Here is a 21,837-nt window from a genome sequence, read left to right as displayed (position 1 = left end):
TGCAGAGAACAAGAGATGAGCAGCCAAACATTCAGTTCAGGTTTCAAAGAGGCAGGATTCATAAATGCTTACCATGGCGGATGAATGAGCAAAGAAAAATATAACATTACAACTATCCTGATATTAAAGACACCGATTCAATTAGCATGATTACCACAGTAACTGTTAATTCTGCCAGTTAAAGAAATGGTTTACATTCAATTATTGAAAAAACCCTCTTATTTCAATGGTGTGAGAGACTAGCTAGGTTCTTGAGCATCATGTCTGAGCTCTCATGCTGCAGGGAACACAAACATAGGAAGTCTTTCGCATACACATACAGGCTGAGCTCATTCCATAACAGAGTCAACTGTTTCAGCTCAGGTCTCTCACCTAGTTCAAGCCTTTCCCTATAACTGATGTATTTTGATATTTATTTTATTTTTATCAAGATACAACAATGTTCTTCAGCTCAGGTGTCTGCATCAGATAGACATCTTAGAAGAGTAAGACTATGGACATTTTAAAACATATAAGTTACTCAGTAGTCCAAAACTGAAGTTAGTCATCATAAACATGACAAAAGCCATTTAGAGTTGTAAAAATAAGGTGGAGTTTCACTAGGACTTAGATCAAATTGCACTCTTCCCATATAGTTAAATATACAAGCTACAGCTCTCCCGATAAGCTGAAATGGATAGATCTCATATGTAAACCAAGTCATCCTAGTTCCTCTTAATACCACCAGGCTTGTAAAATGCATTAATTGAGGTAGTCAAGAACACACTGTAACAAAATACAGCATTCAGCCTTCACCTGAAGTATGACAACAACTAATTTTATTAACTAGATGAACAGATGAAATTTTAAGGTACAACACTGCTGATTAACTCAGCAGCATTTTCATATATAGACTGCACACATAAGCAATATAAACAGTATGGATATTATCCTTAATCTCATCCATCTCCATATGAGGTTCCTTTTTTCCTTTTCCAGTATTAACTGATGGGAGGTGGGGGTCGGGGGGCAACAGGGTGGATTCTATTTAATAGAATTAAAATGAACCACACATTTAGTGGAAAAAATATCCTGTTAACTCCAAACAGCAACAATAAAAGAATAGCAAGGCAGAGAGACTCAAACCCAGAAGTCCATGGTGACTTATTAACTCAACTGCAGGAAAATTCAACAACAGTGTCAGCAGTTGCAAGCCTGGAAGCATAACTGGAAGCAAAGCCAACAACAGCTCAAGAAATGCTGCTTCAGGTTACTCTTTCTACACCTATGCCTGGTTTTGGGCTCTGCTCCCTTCTTTGCTCTGGATGCCCGTTTTCTTGGCATCTTTGGTTATCTTCAGTATGTTCCCCTCCTTCCCCCACTAACCCTGCCCCATATGGGTCCTGCATTGTACTGCTGTTCTCTTCAAAGGGCACACTTCGCTCAGAGCAAGGAGAATGCCTTTCTGCTTCTTGCTCCTCTTCCATTACTACCAGGGACCCTTCTGACCAAGAGGAATGACTACACAACATGCCCCAAGCCATGCAATGAGGCAAATCCTTCCCAACTGCCAGCCAAATTACCGATCCTCTTTTAACAGACAGAAATTGAGCTAGGGTCATATCCAGAGCAGAGATACCAGCCAAGCTTCTCCTGCCAAACTGAATCAGAATGAACTCTTCAAAACTCTTCAGGCAGATCACTGCAAGAAGACAAACAAAAAAATTTCCCGAATGCCTCTGAAATGGTAACTGACACTTCCCAAAACCATTCAGCCTGAAGGAGTCACACAGTATTTGGAAAACTTCTGCCAAAATGGTAGACATAAGCAAAATTTAAGACCCTGTCTTCAGCTCCTTGAGTTCAGAGTGGATGTGTACGACAGCAGGGAGGCCCACCTTTCATCAACAGACAGGAAGAGCTTCTCCTGATGAATATTCTTTGCATTTTATTTTTTTCAACTCAGTTCAAGGCATAATATGTTTGAAATTACTAAGCCAACTGGAAGTTGACAAATTAGGGAAGCCTGGTACTCAATCAATAAAAATTAAGTTAGGCAGGTGTAGTTCTACATTCTTGAGGAATATGAACTATTTGCTTCCCACACACCCCACACCCCCCAAGTTACATGCATTTCCTTTTAGTAAGTAATTTCAGTTGAAACATTTCAAGAATAATAAACCCAAGCAACAGTATAAGAACATATAACTGTTAAACTTCGGAAAACCAGTTTTACCAGTATTTCTTTGCAGGCTTGTCACAAACTGTAACTAGACCACATTATTCACCAGTTTCTAACAACACGGAATTTACAAACATAAACCTCAATAACTTAAGAAAATGTTTGAATAATATTAATGGGTGTATTACAGCCTCTGAGGCAACAACAATGCCAGTTTAGTTTGAAGTCTTCACTTTAATAGAAGTGAACATGTTTTAATCATTATGAGCCAGCCAGAACTAATCTCTTTCAGAAAGTAACTGAAGTACTAATGCAAAAGTCAGATCAAATATGTAATTTAAGCCACTGACTCTAATCATGTTTTTAAACTGCTGCATTTAATCTGCCCAGAAGCAGGCACCAAATTGTAACTTAAAGACACTGTCATTTTTAGCAGCAAACCTAACAGGTGAGCAAAATCTTCCATGATACTTGTACTTACATTACAACTCCATGATAAAAATATAGCACCCACAGTAGAATAACAATTCAGCAAACAAAACCCAGCATGCACTCAAAACAATACTTTTAAGTCTGTTCATTAGTACAAAGAACTAATGTTACTTACTGCTATTTCTCTGCATGCAGACATAGAAATTCCAGTACCTTCTATTTGCTTTAAAGCGTAATCTTTATCATCTTTCCTGTGAAAGAAGAACAGAAATTTTTTTCAAATGTTGCACCATGAATTCAAAGTGAGCTCTTCACCACCACTCAGAAGACAGTTTCTAATACATACAAATTCTGCAACTTATTTTGATTCCTTATTAGCTTAAGGCCTGGATACCCAGCTCAACCATAAGCTAACCACAGCACCTTGACAGAGCCAAAATGTCTCCTTGCTACATAAACAGGGATTTTAAAAAAAATAAAAAAATTAAAAGCAATGATTGACATTTCTTCCATTCCTTCCTTCTCTTATTAAGAAGCAAACAAAGCAAACATTTAGTACGTACTAGACATACGTGTAGCTAGGACTATATCTCCCGTAAACTATTAATCTGGGACACAGTAAGTCTTGCCCATATTTTAATGGATTCTTGAGTAGCCCCAGAAGCAACATCACAGCAACATCTTTTCTTTCCTCTAGGTCAGAAATAGTGCCCTAAAGTTTTGTTCCTACTAAACTAAAAAAATCTACTAAGATTAATGAAAAAACCTCAAGTGATCCACACAATCTGAAGAATCCAGAGGAATGTTTGTTAAGCTTTAAATATGTATAATACTTAAAAACAACAACACCCCCTTGCACCTCAACCAGTATGTACCTTACAGTAATTTATTTAAAATGCAAGCCTATTGGTAACTCCAGCTACCAAAGCAAAATGGAGAAGAGACACACTGCAGCAAAAGACGACATTGAACTCTTGCCCATCCTCAGCCTCAAAAAGTTCAAACTTTTAAGAGATGGAGTGCTTGTCCTTCCCCCTTGCAGGCTTGGCATCCACTCCTGGGGAACATGGCACTTAACAGTATTGCCTTCAGTATCTGAAGCACTTGTGTAGCCCCAAATCTCCAAGTTACTTAAGAATCCTTATTAACTTTTAATGAATCCATCTTTCACAGCTGTGAAGAGCCACCCTGAAAAAAAAGCAACCCAAACATCCTAAAGGCAAATAAAACAAAACTGTAGTTGATCATTTAAAACATATGCACTTGTTTCTTCCAGCTCTCACTAAATTTTTGCAAGGCTTTGAATTGCTGTATTCCTACCTGAAGCACACACTTTCCCATATTCATCACTACCTATTTAATCCCTCCAATTATCAGGTCCTGTCCAAGAGATTTTTCATGGGGTTCAAAGACTACCCACTGTTAACAATAACCTTTCAAAATGGAGATGAGAGGAAAAGGGGGAAATTAATGGACCAAATCTGAACACGGTTAATGAGGAAGAACTAAATGGCGAGTGGGCAAGAGCAGATTTCAGTAAGAGGGCAATTACATGGATTCAGCAAGATAAAAGGGGAAAAGATACGGGATCTGACACAACCAGAAAAAGAAAAAAAAAAAAAAAGAAAGAAAGAAAAAGAAGAATTAGGAAGGACAACAATAGAAGGCATTAAAAAGCTTCCATATAATAAAACCCTAAAACCTCCCAGCCTGGAAGAGAAAAAGCCAATGCTAAGCACAAACTCCTACATGGCCAAAACAAGGTGTGAGGAGGGAACAATTCCCTATTTCTCACCTTTGAGGAAAACAAGTTGCATGAAGCCTGAAAACAAACCATTATGGTATTAAGAACATAATTAAACTGCACAGTTCATGACAGACTATTATAGGGATCAAAAGTATAAACAGATTTTAAACCAAATTACACAAATTTATAGTGGATGGGAGAGTTACAGAACACTCCATGAGCAGCTACTGAACGTAACCCCAATTTGCTTTCCGGTACAGAGGTCTCCTATGCTGCTGATGGAAAAAGATACAGAGAAATTTTCTCAGCTAAAAATCATTTTACCCTCTATCTGCCTTAGCTGGCAATGGCTCGCAGCTGTTACTGAATACAAATATAAAGCAAAATGGATTGGACTAGAGGTTATTCCCATTGCACTGTGTGCTCATCCACTTCACTTTTGAGGTGGTGGGAGAAATCCCTATTTCATGACAAGTGCTACCGTTACACACATTACCACTGACAGAATATGGAGCAAACCAGGTCACACTAAAGGTTATTCTTGTTGCCCTGCTGCTTATCTGCTTAAACTTCAAAGTATTTGAAGGAGAACTCAGTATAACAAGTGCTACCATACAATTGTTCCTGTTATGTAGCACCGTGTACAAGGAAGCCTGCCTTATATTTAAGATTGTACAACTATTTATAATTGGTCAAATTTTTGCCAAATTCAGCCTGGACTAAAATTTTCCATACCAGATGGCACACTTTCTCTGGAAATTAAAAAAATAAATATATACTTCAGCTGCTTCCTAGAACAAAACTGGAAGAACACACTTTCAGTTGTTTATGTTAACTCTTTTACAATCCTTGTTTTAATGCTGAAATTTAACAGGGTGGTTCAAAAACATACTGCTTGGTATCCTCAAACCAGTGGATGAAATCAGAAGTCTCTGAACATTAATTTTCTCACATTAAAAGGCAGTTAAAGAGTTGAGATCCAGAGATCCTGTGCCAAATATTGCTCTGCTCTGACAGAGCTGTGGGGAATTAACCCTCATTTGTTTGCTCTGACCAGGTGCTGCAGGCAGGAACAAGCAAGTGGCCTCTGTGCCCTGTCCTCAACCTACCCAAGCAGTTTAGAAGAAATATAAGCATGGTAAAAAGACAGAAAAGAAATTACAACTTAGTGATAAAGCTCAGTTTTAGCATCACACTACACTCTCCTCTAGAACCTTGAGAACCCTGGAGACTTTCAAGACTTATATTCTCTGAATTGTACATGCACAGTTGAGATACAACATAATAAACCAACTCCTAACCCTCTCTAACAATCTGTTCTACACTGAGGCTGGTAATACGCCATGGTTACCCGTTAAACCATAAGTGCCAGCTTTTCCATTAACAGAAGCAGGAAAATCCTACTGCCACCTTTCAGCCAAGCAAAATTTTCTTTGTAAGACTTAGTGTAACTCCTTGAGAGCCAAGGGAAATGGGGCAATAGTTTTTTAAGGGATCAATGAGAGTTTACAGAAGTGTGACAAAGCCAAAAGAAAGGCCAGAGTGACCAAGCTTATCTTACACAACTTCCAAAAATAATTTCGCCAATAGTCTGTTTGGAATCAACAGCCCAAACAGCTCCCCCACGGTTTTTGATATGGGCAATTTTCTTCTCTGAAAATAAAGAGATGTTCAATGACAAGACAGGAAAAAGCAAACAATAAGAAAAAAAAAAGGGGGGGGGGGGGAACCTTGTTCATAAGTATCTTCCACAGTTAGCTGTAAGTAACAAGATGGGCCACTTAACACCTTGCATTTTAAGGACACAGTAAGACTCAAAGCATAATTCAACTAAATTTCTTCCTTCTAACAGAGGTCCTTTCAGGAAAACCTGTCCACTTTCTCTGCTGCATGGGAATGTTAAGTAACTTGAGCAGCTCCTCCATCTACCAGCAGGTATAGAAAAACTGGTCAATCTGCAAACTTCTTTTCACTTCAATACATCCATACTTCCTTGCCCTTCAGTAGGCTGGCATCTGCAACACAGGAATGCTCCCCACTAGTAACAGGCAGCTGTGAAAGCAAGAAGAGTAAGAAAACTCTATTTGGACATAGCTGCTGGAAATTGCAATGTTTACTGTAGTCACACACAAACTACATAACCTTGTGTAAAAAAAAGTCATTTCTTCAGAGGGACAATACTAACAACACAAAAAAAAAAAAGCAGCTGCAACATCACTTCCAGTGGACTTTAACGACAAGAACAAATAAATATACCTGCAAAATCACCATAGAAGACCGTAACTACCTAGTTTTGTACCTCCAGCTGTAATAAACTAAAAGCAAAAATGCCATCTTTAAAAGAGTAAATCAAAAGCAGTAGGAACAGATGCCTGTTGAATGTGTGCACATTGGAAAGCTTTAGGATTAATATGCCTGGTATTTCTACCCTTTATTTAGAAGCATACTTTAAGCATAAATATGTTCAGCAAGCGGGAGAAAATATCATACACATGGAGGAAAAAGAAATTAATTATATAAAAGGCAGTTTAAAAAATAATTTATACTGTTATTTCGTCTCACATACAATACTTTTAGTTTTGTGTCAATAGATTTCTACAAAACTACATTCATTATTCAGATCACTAGATAAATTTAAAATTTGAGTAATAAAAAATAGCAGAATAAAGTACCAAAGCCTTAAAATCAGTGATAATAATTCTAAATTTACATTACAACTCAAAAGAAATCTCAAATTCAAAATTAACTAGTCACAATTTAGGAACAGTTTTGTCTTTATAAACAAGGAAACATAAAACTTGACTGCAGTTAAACATCTGAGGGGAAGAAGCTTTACAATCTTACAAATACCACAGGGTTCCTGTAAATGCAGTATCTCTTCTACAGAAAACTAAGGAATCTGTTAATTGTTTATGGTTCTTATTCCCTAAAGAACACAAAAATCCTGACAATTAAAAGATAAGCCTACTAATAAAACACATAGGTGTGGTGGTTTGTTTTTTTTTTTAATTCTACCCCTGAGAATTCCATTAGCATCAGTAGCAAAGTAATACATCCTGAGTAAGCCCAACTGCCACTATTGCTAGAGTGATTGAGCCTTAGCAGAACTAACTCAAAGTTCTCCGAATGCATTAAATACAGCATTTTGATTTTACTAGCTGAAAACTCATTTGTGCTGTAGAGCACCTTAGCTTTGAACAACTCGCCTAGATCAACACTAACTCCAAACCTTAAACCATACACACAGTAGCCCATCTTCACTATTAACAGCAAAATATGTACAGGATGCTAGGGAACCAGCTAAGACAAAAAATACTAAATCCTTATTACCTACCCAAACATCAAGCAAGGAAATAGATGAATCAGAGGTTTCACTGTAGTTTACTTACAGTAACAGAATAGTGTTCAACAGCAAAGATTTAAACTACAAATTAAGATAAAGACAGCATGGAGTTAAACTGTGGCATTCCAGTTTTCTTTGTCCCTCCTCCCATATGTGTTTTCCTGAAATTTAACACAACAAATACATGGACATACTCCACATGTAGATGAGATGGAAGGAAGAACTTCGCCAGACACACAACTATAGGTTAGAATATGAAAATAAAACACTTTTGACAGCTAATTATAACGTTTAAGAGACTTGACATTTTCACTTTGCGGCATCACCCCCTGCCTCCTCCCCCAAGTCACTGCAGTGTTAATTCTTTGGGTTTTTTTTTAAATAAATGAAAATCATCCTAGTCACATATGACATCCAGAGAAATCTATTGGAAGAAGTAGAAATTCACTTCTTGGGAAGCATACGAATACACAAACGCCATTTTTGAAGCTGAAAGAATTAATACATCTACAGTAAATGCCAACGCTGTATGCACAGTGATCACTTAAACACACAACAAAACAATACATCGTTTTCTAGAAAGTGCAGCAAAATGAGGGCAGAGCGCTACCCAATCAAGAAGAACAGAATTACCTCTGTCTCCTCTTCCAACACCACATTCATGGCACCAAACAGTCTTGACAGAATAAGGTATTTATACCAGGAATTATTTTATTTTTGCATTTTTTACCTATTAACTACCAACCCAGAAAATGGGTGTGGAGAACCAACTGACAACAGACACAAAAGGAACTGAGGCTCTCGATGCCTTCATAGCACTAGTTTTCACATCACCGTCCACCCACATAGCTACCATGTTCCCAAGGCTAGCGACACAGTCCTGCTGAAAGGAACTAGAGGAAAACCAAATTAGGCACACCTTCAACAAACTGGAGGGACACACAAGTCCATGGAGCCAGGTGGGCTGCATTCAAGTGCTTAACAGAGCTGGCAGATGTCATTGCAAAGCCACTCTATCATCTGCAAAAGGTCATGGTGAACATGGCAGATTCCTGACAGTCAGAAAAGGGCAAATAATCAGGACCCTCTTTGAGAAGGGCAAAAATGCTCAATGATATAACAGTCCGATCAGCCTAACCTCAGTCCTTGGAAAGGTTACGGACCAAACCCTCCTGGGAAGATACTTTCAAGCCCATGAAGAAAAAGAAATGACTGGGAACAGCTGCCAAAGATCTTCCAAGGATGACTTGTGCCTTATCAACCTGACTGTCCTATACAATGAGAAGACAATGCAAAGTCACTGGATGTTACTTCAGCAAAGCTTGTGACATGATCTCATAATATACCCAAATTAGAAAGCCTGGACAGCTGAACTACGCAACAGATGAAAAATCAATTGGACTGCCAGGCTTAATTGGTTGTAATCAGTGGTACAAATCCAACAGGATGCCAGTTACTGGTGCAGCCCTCAGGAGCAGATACTGGGGCTAACAGAACATTTCCATTAGCAAAGGGACAACAGGACGGAAGGCATCCTCAGCAAATCCACAGTGGATGCTAAACTGGGGACAATGATTGATGCACCAAGGAACTGAGCCACCAACTGGACAGGCTTCAACTGACAGGAAAAACGGGCAGACAAGAACCTCATAAAGTTCAAAGACAAGTGCAAAGACCGGTCTCTAATTTGGAATAACCCTATGCAACTGGACACACTGCCAAGTGCATCAAAAGCAGCTTCACAGAGAAAGACCTGGGGGTCCTGGTGGACAAGCTGAACATGACAGCAATGTGCCCCTGTGGCAAAGGCAGCCAGCCAAATCCTGGCTGTATTAGCAAGAGTGTACCCAACAGATGGGAAGAAGTCATTATTCCCCTACTCAGCACTATGAAACTACACCTAGGAGTTCCACAGTCAGTTTTAGGCTTTCCCGTACAAGAGAGACACTGACATAGTGAGCAAGTCCAGCAGCGCAGCAGGGATCTGCAGTACGTGACCCACAAGGACAGGCTGAGAGACAGGTTTGTTCAGCCTTCAGAGAAGGCTAACGATGGATCCTATCACTGCCTCCAGTTAGCTAAGGGGAGGTTACAGGGAAGGAATCAGACTCTTCTTAGAGGTGCCCAGCAAACTGATGAGAGGCAGCAGTCACAAGTGGCAAGAAGAGAAGTTCCAGTCAGACAGCAGAAAAGAAAAAAAAAACAAACCCACACAGGGATACTCAAAAAGTAGAAAAGATTTGACTTGAGTTCTCCATGCTCAGAGACACTTAAAACTCAGCTGGGTAGGAACCTGAGCACCGTGAGGCAATTTCAAAGTCCATCCTGCTTTGAGTAGAAGGTTGAACCAGGTGCCTTCTAGAAAATCATTCCAACCTTCAGTACTCTACATGGGATTGTAAAATAAAGTACATCGTTTATGACTTATCTGAGACTGTAAGGAATTTCACAGATGTCTAGTACATTCGTTACTTATTTCCAACACACACAACTAATTCGTAATACTGTTTTCCAAGTCTGACAAAATTTCCAAAACTTCACTAGAAAAGAAACAGGGCAAGTCTGGATGCATACATAAATTTGAGGACCATTTACTATAGAAATTTAAAACTTTTCATTTTCAATGCAATTTAGATTAGTTCAAGGATACAACGTTGAATTTCAGCTCTTATTGGAATAGTAGTATTTATTATGCAATATTTAGAGTGTGTTCTAGTATTTGCAACGTGTGCAATGGTAACTTTCTAAGGAAACCATTCTATGGCTCGCTGTAAAACTAAAGCAATGCACTGATACATTCGAAACTCAAATGTTACATTTTTGTGAAAAAGAAAAAGCCTTTAGAATTGTATTTTTCCATAATAGTATAAACACTGGTAGCTGAAGCTACAGATCTTAGTATAGCCTGCAAATAATTTGTATGGATGCCACATAAATGTAAATTTATTCTACCTACTGGAATCTACGTGAAAGCCATTGAAATCCAATGTGCTTTATACTTACACACAGAAAACCACAGAAACCTTCCAAAACCCTTCCATCCCTAAAGGAAATTGACTTATGTCCCCAAAGACCATTGCACCCTGACAACATCAGTGTATTTTAGAGGAGGACATTAGAGCACTGTATAGGTGTTGGCTGGGACAGTTCATTTTCTTCACAGTAGCTCCTATGGGGCTAAGTTTCAGGTTTGTGACCAAAACCACGCTAATAACACACCCATGTTCTAGTTACAGCTCAGCAGTGCTTACACAGTGCCCAAGTCTTCTCTGCTCCTCAGACTGCCCCACCAGTGAGCAGGCTGGGGGGCACAAGAAGTTGGGAGGAGACACAGCTGGGAGAGTTGACCCCAACTGACCCAGGGACATCCCCTACCATAGTATGTCCTCAGCAACAACAGCTGCAAGGAGAAGGAAGAAGGGTGGGCATTTGGTGTGACGGCGTTTGTCTTCTCAAGTAACCATTACATGTGATGGAGCCCTGCTTTCCTGGAGATGGCTGAACATCTGCTTGCCGATGAGTAGTGAATGAATTCTTTATTCTGCTTAGCTTGTGTGTGCAGCAAAAACCTATTAAACTCTTTATCTCAGCCCATGTGTTTTTGCACTATTAGCCTTCCGATTCTCTCTCCCATCCCACTGCAGGGAGCCAGCAGCAGCACGGGGCTGAGCTGCCTAACATGGTTAAACATCAACAAGCAGATCCGAAATATACAGCACTTATAATTGAAGAATGCACCAAAGTATTAAGCTTACTCAGGTTTATAGTCACAATTCAACTAGCTGAGACTGAAAAAAGGTTCAAATTTTAAAACATTCAAATATATGCAACTCAGTGGTTATCACTGCATACATTTAAATGTACAAATCTGGACAGGTATAGCTGTGCAGAATACGATCTAACAGTTCTGTGATGGAGAGGGTAACAGCCAAATAGTAAAGATGATGTGCATTAGCAGAAAATAAGTTGTATAGGGGAAAAAAATGGCACTAACAACTTGGTACAATGGCTGAGAAATTGCATTATAAACACCTGACTTCCCAGAAGGCACATTTTAGGTCAAAGCTTTTGTCCAACCAATTGGTACACGCAGTAAGTCTGATCACTGACCCTGTACCTTCAGGTAAACATAAAAAGAAAGAGCAAAATATTATAAATCATTCTCCTAAAAAAAAAATCTCAGCTAACAGTGATGCACTGATAACCACTTCATCTTTTTGTAATTCCATTCATAAAAAGTCTGCCTGGTTTCATACATTTAAACATTTTACAACTATGTTGATAGAAAGGACTAAAAACTAGCAGTGAACTTTTGCACAATAGCTTACTTTGAGTCAATGGTTTGCTGTTGAAAAACCACATCTTCACCCTGCCACACACTACTTGGCGCTAGAGCCCAGGCACTCATTTTCAGATGGAGATGAGCTTATTCAGGGAGTGGAGAAGTATTTCCAACTTTTTGTTTGGTATGCTTTCTGCCAAAATGAGTTGAAGTGGCCTGCTGAATGGTCAGATGAGCACTGGAGTTATCTAAAGGCAAGACAGTAGACACAGCAGAAGCACAGCAGCTTCTGTTCACATTCAGGATGAAGTTAGTCTGTCTTCTAACTAGTACTTTCTTTCCACATCAGCTTGATGCAGTACGCTCACCTTTGCCAGAAAGCTACAAGTAGTTGCTACACTGACTGCAGAAATAATTCTGTTCACTGGAAAAATTCACCATAGCTAAAACAGAGTTTTTCAAAATATGGAAAGACTATAAACTAGAATTATGTCCTTCATTTGTAGCTGTTTGAGGGTCACTTAAAAGTTACTCCACTTTTACTGATACTCTATACATTACATATATAATTTCCAAAATGAGATTATTTTAAAAATACTAAATTTTCCAAGAGGCACTTGTGTTTTGCTCACAAAACAAATCCCACATTTCAGTTACAGTAGCTACAACAAGTTGGATGAAGCAAGACCAGAAAATAAAACATTAGCTTGAAATACTGCTTCATTTGACTGAACGTACAAACATTTTGAAAAACGAGGTAGTCCTATAACATGCATTAAACCTACAGAAAATAGGTTAATGTTATCTTCTCTATTGTAAACTGCCTGCTATACATGACTAAAGCACAACTGTTTTTAAAAGTTCAGATTTATTCGAGTCCAGAGTATTTAAATGCATTTACAATCAGCTTAAAGTTCATCCCATCACAGCTTCAAGCTTGTTCCTTTCACAGAAGAAATGGCCAAAAATCAGATAAACACACAGATTCTGTCATGAAAGCTTCATATGTATGAATAAAAGAGAAAGGATCATGAATAATGCAACCCAGTCAGAAAAGTTGGGAGTCTGAGCTATTTTGTCAAAGATTTCAGCTGAAGAGAGTATTTCACAGCCATTCTTCTCTCCTCTACAAAGCTACCTGTAAAGCCTTTCCAGGAAAAGGCCAAGAGAATAAGGCACAGTTCACACCGGCTAATGTGCAGAGAAGAATAAATGCAATTCACAAAGCAGTGCTACTTCCAGCATATGTGTGCGCCACCAGAAGCAGCATCTCACACCTATTCTAATGCAGTTGCCAGCATCAGTGCGAGCTTTACAGCTTCATGCACTAAGTGCTCACCCCCAAAGGGGAAATTTCAGACTGCTTCCACATTTCTACAGTAATAAGCTTTAACTACTTCTTCTCTAACTTCAAACCTGAAATACACAAGAAAAACGTGAATCAAAAATGCATGGAAGAACATATGTATGGAAGAACTATCATGGAAGATTAAGAACAAATGTAGTTGAACAAGTGTCCACAATCAGCAAGAGCTGGATTGGGAGCCTGCAAACAGTACAGCACCCCTGCCATACCAGCTCTCTACACACCACCAGAGCCTGCACTCCAACTAATCAAATCAGAAACTAAGGTTTCTGTGACCACAGGCGGTGGATTTTTGTAGGTGTTGCTGTGTGCAGGGGCTCTCAAATTAAATTGAGATGTAATTATTATCAGGAAGACCAGCTACATCTTGCCTGGTTTCAAGGAAAGAATGTAAGAGACTAAAATTGAATACAACTAGTGTAAGGAAAAAAAAAAAAAAAAATCACACTTAATCCCCTTAGGTTGCCTTTCCTTTGTGTTTAAACAGTGCAAGAACAACTACAAGTGAACAATAACGTAGAAATCCAGAACCTCAGATGTTGATTTTACCTTAAGATAGTAAGTCGTTCTGGATACTAGATGTAGCGGAAACGTGTCAGAAGGAAAGCACTGCTACATGCCTACCTTAGTCTTGCTTCCCTTCCTGAAGATCTGCTAGAGTTAACGGCCACAGACAGCTGGATAGACCTTTCAGATAATCTAATCCAGTGCAAGCACTCCCATTAATCAATACATCCATTAATTTTATAAAAGAAGTGCCACAGATGACAATCAATGCACTGTACAACCACATCAAGTTTTGGTGAGCCTTAGTAAGTGTTTGCATAGTCATAATGCTAAAATTAAACTAATTTTAAAAACTCAGAGAAGCTGACAGAAGCTTCATATTTAATTGTAATAACCCTGCTGTTCTCTCCTTTCATTCTTTTTCTTCCAGAAAGGTACGAAAAACATATTACTATCCTTATGCTAGGCAGCAATTACCTTCAGGTTTGTCAGCTTCTGCTGAATTAAAATTTAAGGAAGGACTAACGGAAAGATCATATTTAAATGTAAATATTAAACAACTGTGGTGAAAAATTAACCTGATTACTGTTTACAGAAAAGCCTTTGTCTTTAATTAGGATTCATTTAACTTGGACAGTGAGCTTGGGGAACTCAAGGACAACTTTAATGAGAGGTGGTGTTTGCCCTGAGCCCCCTGAACAAGCCTGATACGAGCAGGACCATCCCGACAATAAATACTGTGCACAGCTGTGTCAGGACGGTAACACTGCCACGCTTGGGCATCTGGCCAGCATCCCTGGCATGTGAGAGCCTTGCGAATCATGAGATAGCACACGCCTGTACTTCGTTTAAACTTAAAAGTTCACATACACTAGGTGTGTACATTATTTTTGGTTTTCACTGTATATAAAGGCAGGCAAGCTCCAGGACCGTGCCAGAAGCACCACCACATGAGTATTTTCCTCATTACTGAGAGACTCTTGGCAACGGTTGCAACGGGCCTTCACAGCCAAAGTGTGGGCTTGGATGATGTTAAGGCAGTAGTGGGTGATGTATCCTCTTCTCAGCCTCTGTAATGCTTTGCAGTAATGATTTGAGGCTTTGCTCTTGTTGCTCTTTGATCATATTGTGAATAACTAGTATGGTTTCCTTTTATCATATTGCATGCTATTTTCCTTTATTATATTGTAATACAAAAAACTGCATTTATTTTTGTATTTGACTTGGAATTCATTTTTGCCCGATATCCAGTCAATCAGCAAAACAACAACCTAGCAGAAGAAAACAGTTAAAGGCTTATCTCTAAAATAATATTTCGACAAATTTGCATGGTTAGGGGTTCTTTTTCCCCTTTTGAAGGTATGTACATGATGCACAAAAATGCAAACAGGTAGAACACAGCATATTCACAAGCTTGAAAAAAAAAAAAGCCAGTTTGCTCTTCTTGCTGTTACCCTCCTCTTCAAAATCATACGTTTTAACCTGAGAGTAAAGTTTCAGTGTGACTAGGTCTTATCAACACTTAGTATGCAATTGTTAGATATGGTGTGCTCTAAGAAAAAGCTCAAAAAAAAACCTTTACAAAAGGACAGATGAGTACAAGGAACACAGTTTGTGTCTGAAGCACATTTCAAGGACTCTGATCTAAGTTTACAACATGTCATGTGAAAATAAAAAGCCGTATTACTCACCAAAATGCTTACACAAAAAAAAATTATTGCAGGGGAAGATACAGTAACAAAACTGAATTATTAAGGATCTAACTTAGACATTCATACTTTTGCCATCCCCAAAACACTTACAGGACACAGCAAGATTGCTGTGCCAGAACAGCATCATTATTCTTATCAGATAGCAAGGCTTATGCTGAGTATTTTCTACTTCAAAACAAATCCTTCAATAATGAGACCTTTTCATGGGTAAAGAAAAGGTCATTTCCACAGCTGGAGAAAAACCATCAACAGCAAGCCAATAAACACCAGGGCTTCGGAGACAGCTGATACTACCTGGTGAATGGCAATCACCAATTCACTTTATTCCTTTTGTTCTTTGATTTTTTTTTTTAAATTAACACCTCTCACCACAACATGTCATTTGGCAAGAAGTTCAAAGTAACCAAGTAAATTCAATGCTACACTATACATGTGGTTCTTCTGATCTAGGAATTTGCTGCTGTCAAAAGAAAAGCCTTTTCTTGACATCTTTGCCTTGCTGCTCCTAGACAGAAAATCTCTCTTACACCAGCTCTGATCTGTGCCACACTCCTTCATGACATGATTCACCTCCTGCATTCAGCAAAAAGTTACCAACTTTTTTTTTTCCCGTGTTAACAAATTCTCTTTAGTCTACAGTGGGGTATGAAGAATATCAAAACCACCACTGAAGTATGTGTAAGAGCAAAAGACAACGAAGGAACAGGGAGGAAAGGTAGAGATGGAGGAGAAAAAGCAAGATGCCACTCATATCACTCCTTGCTTTCTGGTGGTGGTGAAACCACAGGGAGTATAGCTGGCCAAAATTAAATGAGGAATTAAATTTAAAACAAACTAATCCCCACACATAGCCCTGAAATCAGCACTAGCACAAAAGTTCCACAGAAGCAAGAATCCCTGGGATTTGATTAAGCATCTTCTCCTCCCTTCTCCCACAGCCAGCCTAAAATCTAAGTTTTAAACCCACACAGTTATGAAGATCATTCCTATGAGAAGAGTAGTTGATGGGCAGTACTACCGTACTCCAGACTCAAAGCTCCATGCTGCTTTTTGAAAGGACATGGCAGTCTTACCAGTACTTTTATATAAAGCAATACAAGAGGTACCTATGCAAATGCTCTTATAAAGGGAAAGACTGCCATATTTCATTTGCACTTTTCTTCCCCAAGACTGCTCTTAAGTCACCTCAATATTTGTACCATTTCAGAAACAAGAAGCTGCATAAAGACAGCAGAGCATTTCAAAGCATCTGTTCTGAAAACTAAACAACAAACAGTGTTAAAGCACTGGTCTAAACATCATTTCATTGCGTAACTTCTACTTTTGGTAGATTTTTCTTCAGTAGTCAAATCTGTGAAATTATTTGGTTTACATGGAGGAAACAACCTATTTGCTGCTTTCAAAAACTATTATGGTTAAGCTTTTTAAGCCACAAATTCACCTAACAGTCACAAACATACTACTATAGGAGCTACAGATACACAGGTGATATTTTCTTATTTAATAGCCCTTAATGGATTTATCTTTCATAAATCTATCCCGTCACTGAAAAACTGTTTCCTATCTTCTTGGGGATACTCAAGATTTTAGAGATCTCCCCGTCCCCCACTCTCAGAGACAGGAAAGTCCTTGCCTATGGAAATGACTCAAGTTTTCATACAGGCACTGCACCACATTCCCGAGTGTCCTTCTTGGCGCTCCTTAGGTCTATTATACCCTGACTGGGATGAAGGGATTAGAAGCGCCTACAATACTGAAAACAGGATTTACAGCAACAATGACACAGTGTTTCGTGCTCCGCTCCATTGCTAGCAAGTCCTATGATTCTCTCTGCTTTTTAGCAATTACTTGCACTGAGCTAGTACTTGCATAAAACCATCGTTACAAACACCAAAATCTTTTCCTTAAATAATAGTAAATTCAGAGGCTACCATTGCGTGTAAAGAAAGAAATGTCTTCCTATACACATCCCTTCACATCAATACGATGTATTATCGGAGAGGATTTTGTGATATTGAGGGCTAAGTCTTCATGATCAATCCTTGCTATCACTACCCCAACTAACACTCACTCATCAGCAAAGCTGTATCCCAACTAATTATGACAAGTGATTGCCGAACAAAACTTTCGAACAGCACAGATTTCTGAGAGTCAAAGGATTTTAATAGGCTTAGGGGGATGTTGAATGTGTTTTGTAAGGCTGTTGCCTCTTCACCTCAGCACTCTTCCTATGTCCGCTATCTCGGATCTTGGTTCAGCTTACTAGTTAATACTTTACACTCTTCCAAGAAGTCCTTTTAAAAACTGTTATCAACACTGCCCATTTCCAGTCTTCCATGACTGGGACAATTTAAAGCACTGGGTTATACTGTGTAGTTACTAACTTGCTTGTTTCATTCTTGAACTCCTTCAGATGTGCCAATCTTGCCAACTGCTCTTCAGTTTGTCCAAATAGCCCCTTCCCCAAACACTGCAATTTAAGACAAAACCCCAATGCGATCCTTCACCTCCAATTCTTTCTTTCACAATGCATAGACAAAACCACAGTTTTTCTCTTGCTGTCATTTCATCTTCTCAACACTCCTTTTATAGGTCAGCGGTGCTCTGGTTCTACAGATAGCATTGTGCTACTGATGCATCAGAAAAAGAGGGAGAAAAAGGACAATTAATTTCCTGCTCTTTTCAAATAGTTTCTCAAGGTGGGGGGAGCTCATGTGTGTGTTTCTGAGGGCTTACATGGGGAGGAGGTTGCCAGGGAGGCTCTCACACTAGTTTTACAGGTAGCCTACTGTCACTTACCTTCTATTTCTATATTCATCATTCATAGAAGACAATTTTTCAAAGAATATATCTTCACTCCCAAGGGTTTCCTTTACTATTTCATCATGACACAATTTTTTTAATTGACAGTTTTACATTATGTCTTCATGACTGATACATACTCACCGAGAACCCCGCAAAGCTTCAAAAATGGTTCCCAAGCAGCTTGCAACGTTTCACCTTCTTGGCTCTCTTTTAGCTTTAAGCAGCTATCACCTCCCTTTTTTTCTTTTTTAACTGCAGTTAAGTGGTACTTCAAGCAGATTTCTTAACTTTGTGTAGATTCAGCATCCCTCCAGGAGAAAGGTACAAACCATGTTTGTCACAAACATCCCTCAGCAGTAACAGTTTAAATCTGCTCTTTCATCCTACCACAGGCCAAGTCTCAAGTCAATCCTCCCATTGCTAGTGCCCTGACTAGCTGTTTCGGTAAATAGCTATGCACCGTCCCAAAGTTCCATCTTGGCATCTCTCCCTGACATCTACTTAATAACCCATTCATTGCTGTATTTTCTGCTTTGTAGCCTCCTGATCTCACACACATAGGCAAACTAGTTACGCAGACGGAAACGCAGTCCTAATGCTATTTTTCTTCCTTACACGTGCCTGCAATTCTACCCATAGAGCTTTCAGTGTTGCAATAGCTTCTCTTTTTTTGACTCTTTCAGTATCTGACACTCATGTGCCAGTCATATAAGCTTCCAGCTGAGCTTTTCTAAAACTGAAATAATATGTAACAGTGACTGGTGCTGTTAGCACATTTACTTGTGAAGGGTTTTTTTTGTTCAATGCTGCTTAAACAGGATTGACATTCACCCAAAAAGAAAAGAGACATTTTGAATGCCAAGCAGTTCAAGTACAAGAAGTTAGGTAAGATTCAAATTACACTTGTGGACAAAGTTGCCGCCCTGCTATCTTGAAGTCCACCCAAGTACAGCTTGCTCCAGTTGCTTTCGTTATGCTCCAGGCCTTGCACAGTAGTTCTGTGAGAACAACAGAGTTGATGAAACCTTACTTTCCAAGGCTTCATTGTGAGATTTTTCCAACGTCTGAATGCAAACCGTAATCGAAAGTACACTGCAGTTAGGGCTCCCCCTCACAGAGTAAGGCTATGCCCCTCCCAGAAAGCGCATCTTGGCCAGAAACACAAGGTAGAATCAGAGGTTTGCTGCAATTCAGACCATTTCGTATTCCAAGTTCTCAGCCGCAGGTACTATTCACACAGACAGCAATGAATTGAGTCTTCTTTTTTAGTGCAACTCTCAAGTGTCCTTTATTCAAATGTCAACATCTTGTATGCAAAGTGTTACAAGCACACAGAACAGAGCTTTCCCAGAAAAACAGGCAGATTGTTTCCATGACCTTTAGTTGTGTTCTTCCCCATTTGCAAAAAGTGCATTTTTTCAAGACTAATTTTAATTTTGGATGTTTAGGCCATCATCTCTAGTTGAGAAAATCACTATGGTCTCTTGAACATTTTGTCCTTTAAAGAAAGTATCTGCAGCTTTAATCCTGGTTTGTAGTTCTTTCCCTGTAAATTCTAAACTGACTGCACAATATGGTTTGATGTACTATCACTTAACACTCAAGGTAGTTAAGACACAGTTGAAGCTATTGCCTAAACAGCAGTATCTTTTTGCTCAATTATTGCATCTAATTTTACAAAGACTGTTTGGCATCTTGATCTTCACATGCTTATGTCAGTCTTTCACTAGCATATGCAAAACACATGTAATAGGGCAAAATCAGTAGAATTCTGCCTTTTTTTTTTTTTTTTACAGAGAACATTCAAATTGTCTATCCAGTACCTTTCCTATATAAGCTAAGGACTTCATATGCTTCTGTACAAAATTCAATATATTCATTTAAATAGCTGTTCCTCAAATGGGAAGCCAATAATACACAAAAGTCAGCAACTAGTTCACAAGTGGCCTTGTACCTAACAAAAAATGGTAGCTATGAATAAAGCTATGCTGTAATCCCAAATGTGCTATTATGGGGGCTTGACAAGGTCTCAGAAACCATTTGTTGAGCCTCAGAGGAGACAAGAGAGAACAGCAGGCTAGCCAGCCAGAACACAAAACCCTCCTGAATGGTTATCAGCCTGCATGTAGCAGTAACATACAGCATTACTTGCCAAGCTCGCAAAGAAAAGATGGGGGGCAGCGGGGGGGAGAGGAGCATGAGAGTTAAGAGCATTGGCAGAATGAAGCCTGGAACTGAAACTTTATTCCTACCGATTCACACAAGATGGGCTTCTCTAAACTGAAGACTGCCTTACAGTGGAAGGACACCAGAAAGAAAGCAGAAAGAAAGAAATTAGCAGAAGAGTTAAATATCTTGATGCTCCCGCCCCAGCTTCATTACCTTGCCTGAAACAATTTAGATAAATTTCATCTGTATTGAACCTTAAAAAGCACTTCCAAGACTTAACAGAGAAGGGTGAACTGATTAACATCATCTACATGAACTCAGAATCCTCAATTCTGAGTATTTTAGAACATTACAAAACAAAGTGCTGGCTTACTTTGTTAATATTTTAAACAAGAATAAGAGAGACCACCAATTATATACTGATTAAACAATCTTCACAGGCTTGCTTCGTTTCAAAATGAGAATTCTGAATGAGATTTAACATCCCTTTAGCATAGGCCGTTTTGTCATAGTTCAAATGCTTTAGATGTGGCAGTTCCTCTTCCCCCAACATATACCCAGAAAGCACATTTTCACCTCCAGTCATTTGAGCTCATCAAATCTAAGGTTCTTCATGGCAGCAGACTAGCAGAAGACATGCAGATTATTACTTTTGCAGAACACATTTACCTCACTGTAGAAGACAGCCCTAGCTGCAAGTATACTTCCAATCTGAATTTGCATTTAGACAGTGGATAATTCCACAATAAAGCCAAAAGCCTTGGGTAGGAGAAAAAAAAAAAACACCAAAACACAACAACATAACAGGTTTCATAGATGCCATTACGCCACTGTGGCTCAAGCTACAAAAAGTTGCAACCAAAACTAGTGCAGCATGTGTGACTAAGACAGCAAGGCTGCAAGTCCATCTTCAATTTTCCAGTATCTCAAAAGCAGCTAGTACCTCAGATCTCTTTATACAAGGTCTGTGTACAGCCACAGCATTCTTCAGGCTTTAACAGTTTCAGAAATAAAGAGGTTATCAGTATGTGTAGCTGTAAGATTAATATTCTCTTTTTTTTCCTTAAGGTTAAGACATCTCTGATGCTTTTGCAGAAATATCCGAAAGCTGTATTTTCCACAAAGCAGTTATCACATGCAAAGAACACCAACAATATTGTTTAAAATCAGCAAAACAGTTAAGGAAGGCATCTGGATACTCATCCACTACAGGTTATTCTTTAAGAATCCACAAAAGCCAGCAAAGTTCCTGCAGAAAGATGTTAGTCTCATCACACTCACCCTTAAAAGCAAGGCAGACAACACCACCACCT

The 21,837-nt window shown here is 39.0% G+C and overlaps 1 protein-coding gene across 5 annotated transcripts in view; it reads right to left on the bottom strand.

The window, feature by feature from the left end:
- CDK8 (cyclin dependent kinase 8) overlaps window positions 1-21,837 on the bottom strand; it is an 83,789-nt gene that overhangs the window by 51,849 nt on the left and 10,103 nt on the right. For 4 of the 5 annotated variants that reach the window (XM_055701971.1, XM_055701969.1, XM_055701968.1 and 1 more), the window contains exon 2: window positions 2,769-2,844. The exons of the other annotated variant lie outside the window; for it this stretch is intronic. In XM_055701971.1, the coding sequence (XP_055557946.1) occupies window positions 2,769-2,844 (76 nt within the window). The remainder of the gene's footprint in view (window positions 1-2,768; window positions 2,845-21,837) is intronic. 5 annotated transcript variants of the gene reach the window in all.

Source organism: Falco cherrug, chromosome 2 (assembly GCF_023634085.1).
Source record: "Falco cherrug isolate bFalChe1 chromosome 2, bFalChe1.pri, whole genome shotgun sequence".
Lineage (NCBI taxonomy): Eukaryota > Metazoa > Chordata > Aves > Falconiformes > Falconidae > Falco > Falco cherrug.
Note: the sequence above shows the minus strand (reverse complement) of the source record. Positions and strands in the feature narration are given on the sequence as shown.